The sequence below is a fragment of the Orbicella faveolata genome, unplaced genomic scaffold, assembly GCF_042242905.1.
Source record: "Orbicella faveolata isolate gen_17 unplaced genomic scaffold, um_ofav_v1 contig_46, whole genome shotgun sequence".
In the NCBI taxonomy this organism is placed as follows: domain Eukaryota; kingdom Metazoa; phylum Cnidaria; class Anthozoa; order Scleractinia; family Merulinidae; genus Orbicella; species Orbicella faveolata.
In genome coordinates, this window is record NW_028301576.1 from 26,414,417 (window position 1) to 26,426,453 (window position 12,037).

Sequence of the window (12,037 nt, forward strand, 5' to 3'; positions counted from 1 at the left end):
TACGGGCAATGAATAAATTAAATGTTTATTACAATGCTCTATGAATTAGGTGATTTTTAAACATAGCCTCATACCAACCAGATTGTTGTGTTAGTTTTTTGCTTTTCTTTCCTTCATTTGCTAAAATTGAATATCAACTCATTCTTTTGGTAGGCTAATGAAGCAGGTAGCAGCTCCAACATGGAGTTTTTGGGCCATCAAAAAGCTTTTGCCTTCTTGCTGGGAACTGGAATGATAATCAAGTCATTCATTTCTGACCGCCACCAGACAATTGCAAAGTGGATGAGGGAGGAATGTCCCAAGAAATGCAGAGAACTACGAAAGCCAGTCATTGACCACTTCTTTGACCTATGGCACATTGGCAAAAGTAAATACTAATGAGATTAAGCATTTTTCACTAAGGTTGAATAATAATAATATCATTTTTATTAGTGATTGTAATTTTTTCCCTTTGTACATTGATTTTCACAATGCTTTTCTCTTTTTCATGCCAGAAATTCAAAAGGTCTTAACAAAGCTAAGTAAGGAAAAGGGCTGTGAGGTCATTGCAAGGTGGAAGCAGGCTTGTGTGAGGCATTTCTATTGGTCAGTAACCTCTACAACACCAAAGCTTGGAGATGATACTGGCTAAATTCAAGACCTTTCTGTATCACATCATAAACCAACACAAAGATTTGCCAAACCAGCTCTATAATAAGTGTGCTCACGGTCTAATTATTACACCACATGTTTGGTTGACAAAAGGTATTTGTATTTTCTATTCTGGCTCATATAGCATTTCAGCATAGATTCAATGTGTGAAGTCAATACTCACCAAATGTCTGAAAATACTATTTTTCTCAGGGGCCATTGCCTACGAGAAGTTGGTTGAAGCCCTTACTCAGAACTCACTATTAAAGGGTATCAAGCAAGCATCCCCTGTGGCACAGACCAGCTGCTTAGAAGGACACCACTCTGTTGTAAACCAGTTTGCCCTGAAGATGCTGGCCAACTCCTACTTGGGGATGTTGTGCCGGTGAGTGACAGCTAGTGCAGCTCAGACAGTACAGTTTATAAAAAGATACTCTTTTCTTTCTTTACTTTTACACATTTCAATTGATTTTCTTATGTAGATTATATATTAATTATCACTCCTGGAAAATTATGTGTAAATTAACTAGCTCCAATGATGGCTATCATATTTGCAAAACAAGAGAAATGCTTTACACATTATACAAAAAAGTATTATTTCCTGCAATCCAAAATAAATGATCTTTTTTAATTTTTAATTGTAGTACTATTTTAGCAGCCATCCACTTTAACTATAACCTGAAGAGGGAGATGAAAGTTGATGCTCACGCAAATCCAAGGCTGAAGGTGACCTACCCTAAATACAAACAGGGAGAGGCGACAGTCCGAAAAGTAAAAGTGGTCCAAAACTATGGTAAAGGACTCCGAAATAAAATAAACTACATCAGGAATGCCACATCTGATATTTTAAACTCTTAATTGCACTTTTACCTCATTTTCTGTTTTTGTCAGACTATGTTGCTGAACTGTATGAAACATTGACCACAACACCAAGGGAAGTGCTAAAAGGCATAAGGGAGGAACTAGCAGAAGAGCAACCAGAGGCTCTACACACCATGCTGCTAGAAAAGGAGGACAAAGAAACAGCAAAAAACAAATACAAACAAAGAAAAGCAAAGGAAACAGTTTTATGCCCTCCAACGTGTTCTGGTATTTGAAAATTTGATTTTGCAAATAAGCATGCAATTAGAAAAACCTGCAACATCCCCCCTCTTCCCACCCAAAGCATGATCACCCGAACTTACTGTGTTATAAACTTTCAGTTGGAATCACACATTTGAAGTGAAATCTTTATTTTACAAGGGTAATGCTAAATAGCTAACAAGGGCCTAACAAACCCCTGGCCCTCCAAATTACAATATCATAATAAAACTATGCAATGGTTTAAAAAATGTTGTTAAAAATAACCGTTCAAATAATCTAATTGAAAGGTCTTAGTGCTCAGCAGCAACTTGACCTTAATGTCTGAATGATCTGTTTACCAGGCATTTCATTAAACAAATTTAAAAAAAAAAACACATCAACAGTAAGATGTTTTAAGTGAGTAATCTTAACTATATGTATTGCTGCAACTGCTCCATTTTACCATGTATGGATGCACTGAATCTCCATTACATGATGAGTTCCTTAGTGGGGTGTGCTTTCCTTTTAAACAGATGCAGAGCTTCAAGCTTTGACACAACAGACCACAGTTGCTGGCAGAAGGATGACCCCTATGTGCAGAAAGTGTGGCAATCCAAGGAGAGGACATAAAAAGGGCCAATGCAGCAGTACAAGTGCAACATAGTGCATTATTTTACTCCCAATCAGTTATAAGAAGGTGTAATCAATAAATATCCCAACTTCCTACCAATTTACCTATCTGTACCTTACCTGCCTGCCTGCCTACCTACCTACCTAAGTACCCACCCACCTATCTACCTTCCTACCCATCTTAATAAAAGTTAATTTTCTTATAAATTAATCCTCTTCCTCATATCCCTGATAGCCCTCAGTTTCAGTTGGAAATGTTTTTTGAATACTGTTGTATACACAACAGGAGGTGGAACATGATTTGATGCCCCAACATATTCCCACACAAGTCGAACGAATTGCCTGTAGGCAACAGACCGGAGGAATCTGTGGAAATAGAAGCCAAGAATTGGAAGTGGGAACATGCAAATGGAATAAATCAACACAAACTTTGATATTATATGGGTAAAGTACTACCATTTATGCAGGTTTTAATCTGTTAATGAATGTTTATTCATGTTTTTTTTTATGCATGTTTACTTGATCAACAGCAGAACAAATTTCAAAACAATGCTAACTGTAGTATCTTCAAGGACAAAGTACATGTATATACAGTGGGATCCCAATTTCTCAAACCTATTTGGCCAGGGAAACGAAAATACTTGTGCGAGAAATCGGGGATTAAAGACCGAGGGATGTGAAACGATTTTTGGCTCAAGTTATCGGGAGTTTCAATCAAAGGTTTGAGAAACCAGGATTCCACTGTACTACACAAATTGTTACAATGATAGTGTAGGAAGTACTGGATTAACTAACAGCTTCAGTGTGAATTTAGATAAGAAGGTTTGATGCTACAGATAATAAACTTTTAAAATTAGTTTGAGACAAAACTTACTTGTGCTCAGCAGTGTCACCCTGAGCCAACATGGTTGTGTAGGACTTCTTATTCTTGGTTTTAAGGCCTATGCCCGCAGTGTGTAGCACCCAGCGATTTAAACAAACATCAGAGAAGCCGGGATGCAAAGTGATGCAGTCTCCTTTCCTCTCTAACTCCTCCGTCCTTTCAACACATCTGTTCACTTCCATGCAGCATCTACACTCCTCGTGCTTCACCACAAACTCTAGCGAACAATTTGAACATTTGCACCTAAAACAGAGGCAGGAAAAATTTAGAGTGATGGTTCGAAAAAGATCTGTTTATACCGCTTGAATATATACAGCCATGTGCAGCCCAAGCGTTATGAGCAAATAAATTTCTGCATAAAATCACCAAGTAAGCACTTTCTTCTTTAAAATTAAATGAACGGTACATGAGTAAGATTTCCGTCTATCAGCGACAAAAATATAACAAATAGTAATACAGACCAACTTTCCACCCCCTCTTCCCCGGAAAACCTGCTCCAAAGAATCTCCTCTTCCTCTTCTTCCCGGGCAACTTGCTCGACATAAGCGGCTACTTCTTGTTTGTTTGCCATTGGCTCCAAGTTTTCATCGTATGGCAAAAAGTCATCAGTTTTTGAATGGAAGCTATCCTCGGAGGCTTCGGAAGACTGTTCCTCAGTGCTTTCAAAGGAATGATCCGAAATTTGGTCTCTGGAGACACAAGCCATTTCACAAAAACACCACAAAACAGACAACAACAGTGATACAAAAGCAGCTAAAACAGCGACCGATTGCAAATGAACGTGAAGCATTTGACGTCACAACCAACGAGTCCGCTGGAAAATTGCATGCTCATCTGGAAGGAGTTTTCGTAATGGCGGACGCCTTTTAGGCAACTTTTAGAGCCGAAAATTTTGAGGATAGAAGGTTTGATGTTCGTGTTTTTTGGCAAATATAGTTACTACTTAACATAAAGGAAACAAGCCAAATGCGTGCCGTGAATTAACAATGGAAGAAGAGGAAAAGTTATTTGAGTGCAGCGAATTTGGTTGCCACAACCCCAAAGTGACAGTGACAGTGACAGTTCAACCCAAAAATATTCGCAACGGGAACAAAAAGATGCCGGGTCTAGCTTCTTTAAGCTTCTTGAAAGCCATCATCCGGAAAAGGCAACAGCTCCAAGTTATCCATTTTTCCTTTCTCTAAATCACAAAGGTTGGCATGAGGAACCAAATGGCTGGTATAAGCTGTCACCACTCTGTAAAAACCAGATCGGTAAATTTTTGTCTAAAGCAGCTCAAAAGGCTGGTCTACAGACTTACGGAAAGAGGATTGTTAACCATTTGTTTCAGAAAACAAGCATCTCACAGTTACTTGATGGTGGAACTCCAGAAAATTTTGTAGCACAGTTGAGCGGGCATAAAAATCTGCAAAGTTTTAGCTCATACAAGTCTGCTTCCATAACACACCAGCCACACACTAGACATCTTAAAACAACAAGCTTCTCGATCAGGTTTAAGTCCAAATGCACCAAACTCTGTCTGTTGATGGAACAAGCTCGCAGCAGTTTTCATTTGCCCAACAAAGAAGCTTCAGCTTTCAAGTGATGCCAAATCCTTCTCTCTTTGCATCAGCAAACATCTGCTTAATTTCCAACTGTCTTTAATCTTGTTCAGTCCGCACCGAGTGATCCATCTGGCAGCTTACATGAAAATGCCGCAAAACACCAAAAACTGGATTCTAATTGTTGAAAATTTTCCTTATGTTGTTTTTGTTCGCACTGATAAAATTATTTCATTCATTTGACGCTGACATTGAACAAAGTTCACACTTTCTACATTTTGCCCTTTATATTTCAGGCATTTGAAAATACTCTTGATGACAACAGGAGTTACTTGCAGAACGTTTTAACACTATTCATTACAGAAAATCTTTGTAAACTTGAACTGTTGTAATTCTGCATTATCTTGGACTTTTTGACAAATGTTTTGACAACTCAACTCGCTTTTTGTGGAAATCAATAAATTGTCCTCACATTTAGGATTTGACATGCGTCAATCATCAATGGCCATTCCGCTTGATTGAAATCTTCCCCATCTCTTTGAACCCAGAGATCTAATAAATATCTTACTAACCTCGTTTTCTCAGTCGGTACTGTAAGTTACAGATCCTTGTTTTTTCCACTTGGATTTATGGTCCGCACGCTTCGTACTTGGGCCATAAATCCAAGCGGAAGAAACTTGGTCCATAACTTACAGTATGGACCTCGAACTTGGTTAGTAAGAGGTATTTTTAAGAAATGGAACATCAGACACTGAAGCCAGGTTCCAGAAGGAAAAGAAGACGAGGTAAAATATGTGACCAAACGAAAACACCTCTGATCCACAAAAGCGTTTTAGAGGGGGTTTGAGGTTGCTCTGAAACCCTTTGGAAACCTGGTTTCAGAGGGTTTGAAACCCTTTGGAAACCCTTTTGAAATGCTTTGAAACCCTTTGGAAACACTTTGGAAACTCTTTGCAAACGCTCTGAAACCCTTTTGAAATGCTTTGAAACTCTTTGGAACGTGGAAACACTTTAGAAACCCCTTAGAAATGTTTTGAATACTCTGAAAACCCGATTTGTCAGGGAAAAAATATTCTCCTAGTTTGAGTTCACTATCCACATGCTGGCAAATGCACGAAAGCACTGCATGTTATAATTTTTTTTTGCAGAAATGTTATCTTGCTGCATGATTTGGTACTGATTTATTTATAGTTGTGGAAAGATTGAAAGATATAATGCATGTGAAACTTCGCCTAAGTTTAGTGGCGAAAATTTTGAATGTTTGAGAATGTAAACATGAATACATTATTGTTTACATGCAAGATCAATGACACACGTCATTTGCATCTTTGCGTGAGATGCGACCTTTTCTTTAGAATAATTTGTTTGCTACTGCATAATTCCATGTACCTTTTGTCTAAACTAATTCTCAAGCTTTCCAAAGAATTTGAAATTATGCTTTCCACTTAAACAGTTTGCTTGTTACATAACTTTTGCTTTCTTGCAAGTAAATATGAAACATGTCAGCTTTCGATCTCGCTATCAAACTTTTAAGAGACTGTAATTTGTTAAAGGCACTGTTATTTCAGTTCGAATGGTTTTCGTTCTTTCTTTTGAGTACTTTTTGCTGTCCATGAAAAGTTATCATGAACAGGCTGACAAACTGCTAGTCATATACGTGAATGAGTGTTTTATTGCTCTGACCAGCAATGCACGTTTTGTTACGATCACAATGAGAAGATCACAATTTATGGGAACTATAACCACGTTTGAGGAGTCTTGTTACAGTGCATTTGAAAGGTTTAGGTCTCATTTGCACATTTAGCAAAGCAACCCTGTTGTATAAATTCCCTTTTCAACTAGTTGCAAACAAAACAAACGGATAATTAATCCAGACGGCATTGTATGTTTACCGTGTTGTCGAGTCCAAAACGTGACGAAATTCATGTCACAGTGTTTAGGAGGCTGTCTCGGTAAAAACCGACCTCTGATTTTACTTTGAAAATTTGATTTTTCTCATAAGCTGGGATTTCGAGCCCCTTACTTATAGTCAATTACTAAAATAAGTTTTATTTGATTAAAAGTTCTAATTGAATTTTTCTAGGATTGATTGAAGTTTGGTCCGCTTGACTCAAGTTGCATGGCTGCCGAAACTGGAAAAATAGCACATATTGGCAGGGCTCTAAAAAAATTAATATTCCCTCAAACGTCCCAATTCTTCTTTTCAACTATAGATATATCATAGCAGTTTGTTTAACCATGTTGCAATTATAATTCAGTGTTGTCACTTCAACGGTTAAAAGAGTTTTGAACCACATGCGAAAATAGCTCTACTTTGAAGGCACATTTTAAAAATGTGGCACCTGTTTGAAACTGCTGAACTACATGAATAGAAAGTGTAAATGGCCCTTCATTTAAAACAATATTAAAATTTGTCTGCCCAATAGGTTTTCAAAACTAACGACTGCTTAAAGTTCAGGAAATTTTGAAATAGTCCAGGGAGTAACTAACATACTCGTCTTCGTAAAGTGCTTTAATAAATTCACGTAAATCTCTTACCTGGCTTGAAGATTGAAGTTTTGGTCCTTTGTAGCCATCCTTGAAACCTACATAGCATTAAAACTGCCAGCTTTTCCTTCCAGCTGTAGGTTTGTAAATAAGGTACATTTATACATTCTGTGTTGAGCGCGACGGTCACATAGTTTGATGTTCTTTGTATTACTGACCATTGTTTTCCTCAAAGCCAGTTTAATCATGTCTAGTCCTCTTGAAAGGTTTGTAGAAGCACTCTTTTGGACAACTCTCGGCACACATACATGTATGAACTGTAAATGGTGATCCGGGGATCCAAGGAAGGATTGATAAATGCCACAGCCATTTTGTGTTTACAATAGGTGTTGTAGTTCCCAATCTTCACATGAGTATAACAGGAATCAATGATGTGATACTCACAGGAAAATTGGGAGCTAAAACACCTGTTGTAAACACAAATGGCCCTGGCATTTATCATTCCTTCCTTGGATCCCTGGATCACTGTTTACTGCTCATACATACATGATGTGAATGATTGTTTTTATTGCTGATCAACTTCTATTTCAGACTCTTATCTGCCACTGCCATTTCCAATACAAAGTTTTTAACTTTTGGTGGCCAAAAGGTGGCCGTGGGGTTAATAGAAGTAGCCTGGGAATAGGGGTTTTAACAGTATTGTTATAATTGATAATAATTGCTGAACTTTGATAACTGGCCACTTTATAGACTGTATACAATCATACAACTGTAATACATGTATATGTGGACACAAAAGCGACCATAAAAGCATAGCTGGTTAACAATTGGTGATACATGTGTAGTTGGTTGGCATGGTTAATGTTTCATATGTATTATGCATGAGCTATTCTGACCTTCTTTATCTTGCCTTTTTAATTAGTTAGAATCATTGTTTTACTGTATTCGTATTTCAGAATGGATCTGCAATAATAATTGTTGGTCCATCCCATTAGAGCAAATTTTTTTGCAAAAAAGTCAGTGTCTATGTTAACAATCATTTCTGTAGTATTGCTATAATGAAAAATACAGATGGTAGTTTTGTCCTTTCTTAACAGGAAACACTGGGTGTATTGAAACAGAGCATAGTGCGTTCAAATGTTCTGCAGGACTGTAGTGAACCTCAGCCAACCTCTTGCAACAAAGAGACAGGAGGAAAACAGATACTCCAAAAGTGGTCCAGAGGCCACCTTTTTCTTTTCAGAGGAGGTGGAATAATTGACAAGTGGAGCCCTCTATTTAAGTAAGTAGAAAAACGGTTAAATACACTTTTTTCATTCATCTGAATATTCAACATTGTGTCACTGGAATAAAATGAAATCCTATTTAAACATGAGACTTTTCCCATTATTGTATACATCTACTGATTGTAGTTTTGATTTTTTTAAAAATTTTATCTTTATTCCAGGTGCTTGTTTTAGAATATTTGGTCAGAAGTTCAATTATTCAATTGATGAAACCATTTTAGAATATACATGTACAGTAGGCCACTTATTAGAAATTTTCTATAGTCAGCCTAATGGTAACCCTATTGATGGGGTTCCATTAATACATATACATGTATGATATGTCCAGAATATTATTATAAAATCTCTGAACTCACTTATAAATAATTACTTAACCCTTTCGCTGCTACAAGGACGTACTGAATATGTCCTGTTTCAGATTACACATATGCTACAAGGACGTACTCAGTACGTCCTCAAGTACAGCCTCTGTATGAAAACTTACACACATCATAAAAACAATTACACCGTATGTAACAAAACTTATAAGAGCCTGGTAATGAAGAATACATTTGATGAGAAATATATGACGTTAAAACTTATGATTTGTGCCACGTGTTATTTTTAGTATCAAGTCAATTCTGGTGGCCATCTTGGTTTTTCCACAAGTGTATTTTCAAGTGTTTTTCGAGTGTATCTTTCAGTTATTCACCAGTTATGAGTAGATTAACAGTCAATGATGTTTTGGAAAGGGTCTGGGATGATTCGGGCGACAAGGAAGATTTTCCTGGCTTGGAAGATGGCGAAAGTGACGATGACTACGTATCTGAGAATGAACATTCTGAAAGTGATGGGTCAGAGTCTTCAGAAGCCGAAACAGGTGGTGAAGATTCTGATGAAACTGGGGCAGATAATGCCAGGAATGGTCCTCCTCCAAAGCGGCAGAGGAAAAGAAATGCGACGGTTCCAAACCTGCACTGGGTAAGACCTAACTTAGCACCACCTCCAGACATTCCTTTCACTGGTCAATCGGGAGTCCAAGTAGACACACAAGGTTTTGAACCCATTGATTGTTTTACTTTATTCATCAATGATGACCTTGTAAACTACCTTGTAACTGAAACAAACTTGTTTGCTGAGCAGTTTATTCGTGATAACAATCTCAAAAGAAGATCAAGGGTACGTGAATGGTATCCTACAAACCCTAAAGAAATGAAGGAGTTTCTGGGCATTACATTTCTAATGGGAATCATCCAGAAGCCAAACATCCAAATGTACTGGTCAAATGATCCCTTGTACAGTACACCTATTTTCAAACAAGTCATGAAAAGGGATAGGTATTTATTGCTTCTGAAGTTCTTACACTTCAATGACAATGACAATATGCCTGGCAGAGATGAGCCAAACCCTGACCAGCCATACAAAATTTGACCGTTGGTTGACCACCTGTTCAAGAAATTTCAAGAAGTGTACACACCAAGTAAGCAAGTCTGTATTGACAAGTCTCTTTTACTTTGGAAAGGACGATTGCATTTCAAGCAATATATTCCTCTGAAAAGATCTCAATTTGGAATCAAGTTATTCATGCTTTTTGAAGATAGAGGTTACACCTACCACTTTCGGATTTATACTGGCAAAAATACACTGGTTGAGGGATATCAGAACTTGTCAATTTCAGAAAGAATTGTGGAAGACCTCATGATGCCTTTGCTGAATAAGGGACATCATCTGTACATGGATAACTGGTACACAAGCATTCCACTGCTTCAGTTTGTGCTGCTTAGCTTGTGGCACAATACTCAAAAATTGGAAAGGTTTTCCTGAGGCAGTGAGCAAAGCGAAGCTTCACCAATGTGGGGAGACAGTTGCATATCGATCTGATGCCTTCCTGGCTCTAAAATGCAAAGACACCAAAGAGGTGAACATTATGACAACTATTCATGATGAGAGGATGTAGAATATCAGAAACAGAAGAAATCCTGCAAACCCCTTGCAAAAGCCTAAATGTATTGTCGATTACAACAAATACATGGGGGGCGTCGATCGCACTGATCAACTGCTACAGCCATTTCAGGTTGCCAGGAAGAGCATGAAGTGGTATAAAAAGCTTGCTCTTCACCTAGTGCAGCTTTCAATGCCGAATAGCTTCACACTGCACAAGAAAAGTGGTGGGAGAAAGCCACTGCTAGATTTCCAAAGAAGTGTAATTGCCTCTTTGCTCTTTGTGGAAAATACCCCAGAGATTCCAAGAGAAGAAGCCATTGCACGTCTGACAGAAAGGCATTCTATTGCTCGTATCCCTCCCACAGAGAAAAAGGAGAAACCTCAGAAGAAGTGCAGGGTTTGCACAAAGAGGAAAACAAGAAAAGAGTCAAGATACCACTGTGCATCCTGTCTCAGCAATCCAGGACTGTGCTACTACCCGTGTTTTGAAATATATCACACTCAATATCATTATTAACTGACATTTGTTATGGACAAAATGTACAAATAATGTAAATAATAGTTAGTTCTTATCCAAAAATGATTTCTGATGATAAGGGCTGTTTAAAAACATGATAATTTAATTTTAAAAAAAAGTTTGCAAAAAAAACATTTTTAGGCCTGCACAGGGGTGAAAAAATGGCCCACAGCAAAAGGGTTAATTTATAAGACAATAGGTCAGAAAGCCCATCTTAGGTCTTTATCATCGTTCTGTCATGGCTGTTAACCATTTTGAAGGGGACAAATCCACTTAACTGGGGTAAAGTGTTTTTGGCCTACGACAACATGTGCCATTTGGATGGCTTGAAAGCAGCCAGGAATCCTCTGCCATGACCATCTCTTTGGGACAAAGCGTGGCTGTCAATAAAAAAGATTATTGATCGTCTGCATATTCACAACCACAAGGACAAAATGTGCCAGGAAAAGTACAGCCCAGCCACACTGAAAGAGAAATGTCCAGAAGGAAATACAATGGCAGCTGAACAAACATTTGCATGGCTATCCCGATTCAAGAAAATATTGTGTGCTATGCCAAAGGTACACCACATATTTTATTTGCACCATTTAGTTGAATGTCTGAACCAGTATACAGTTATGTGTTACAGTAATGACAAGAAGCCTCTTCTGCCGAAGGCTTGTGGTACGTCATGCAAAACTGGCCATGACTGACAGTGATTGATCAATAATATCGGTCACACTTAATATTAGGCCCTGTCATGCATGCAAAATTTTTCATATGTCAGCTATGTCTGTTAAATATCAAGTATATAATAGTATGCTGCTTATAACTTCATTGTAAAATATGGTGATCCAATGAATGAAAGGATGGATGTCAAGGAACACTTCTCTTTTTGCCTCAGAAAAATCTGTGTCCTACAAAGCTAGTTGATGGCTATATTAAAATGTGGTGGGACTTGCAAAAATTTTTTTTGGTGGAAAAGTCATTTGACAAAAGGCTTAGTGTTGACAGTTTTTGAAAAACCAAACATAATTTTGCACAGTGAACAAGGCCTTTGCTGACTTGTGTCATTTCGATGCTCTTTATACATGTTTGG

The 12,037-nt window shown here is 37.8% G+C and overlaps 1 protein-coding gene and 1 pseudogene across 1 annotated transcript; both read left to right on the forward strand.

Moving 5' to 3' along the window:
• Positions 1-892: 892 nt before the first annotated feature.
• On the forward strand, positions 893-2,492 carry LOC149099252 (uncharacterized). Its single transcript, XM_089278274.1, has 4 exons — positions 893-1,015; positions 1,275-1,423; positions 1,522-1,719; positions 2,226-2,492. Exons 1-4 carry the CDS (start codon positions 981-983, stop codon positions 2,354-2,356), a joined length of 513 nt encoding a protein of 170 aa, XP_089134400.1. The 5' UTR covers positions 893-980; the 3' UTR covers positions 2,357-2,492.
• Positions 2,493-7,479: 4,987 nt separating this feature from the next.
• On the forward strand, positions 7,480-11,677 carry LOC149099253 (uncharacterized; annotated as a pseudogene).
• The last annotated feature ends 360 nt before the right edge of the window (positions 11,678-12,037 follow it).

Excerpts from the sequence above, each read along its gene's own strand:
- LOC149099252 (XM_089278274.1), top strand. The coding sequence starts at position 981 with ATGCTGGCCAACTCCTACTTGGGGATGTTGTGCCG. Across the intron at positions 1,016-1,274 it reads TACTTGGGGATGTTGTGCCG|TACTATTTTAGCAGCCATCC; the intron begins GTGAGTGACAGC and ends TTTTAATTGTAG. Across the intron at positions 1,720-2,225 it reads ATGCCCTCCAACGTGTTCTG|ATGCAGAGCTTCAAGCTTTG; the intron begins GTATTTGAAAAT and ends CCTTTTAAACAG.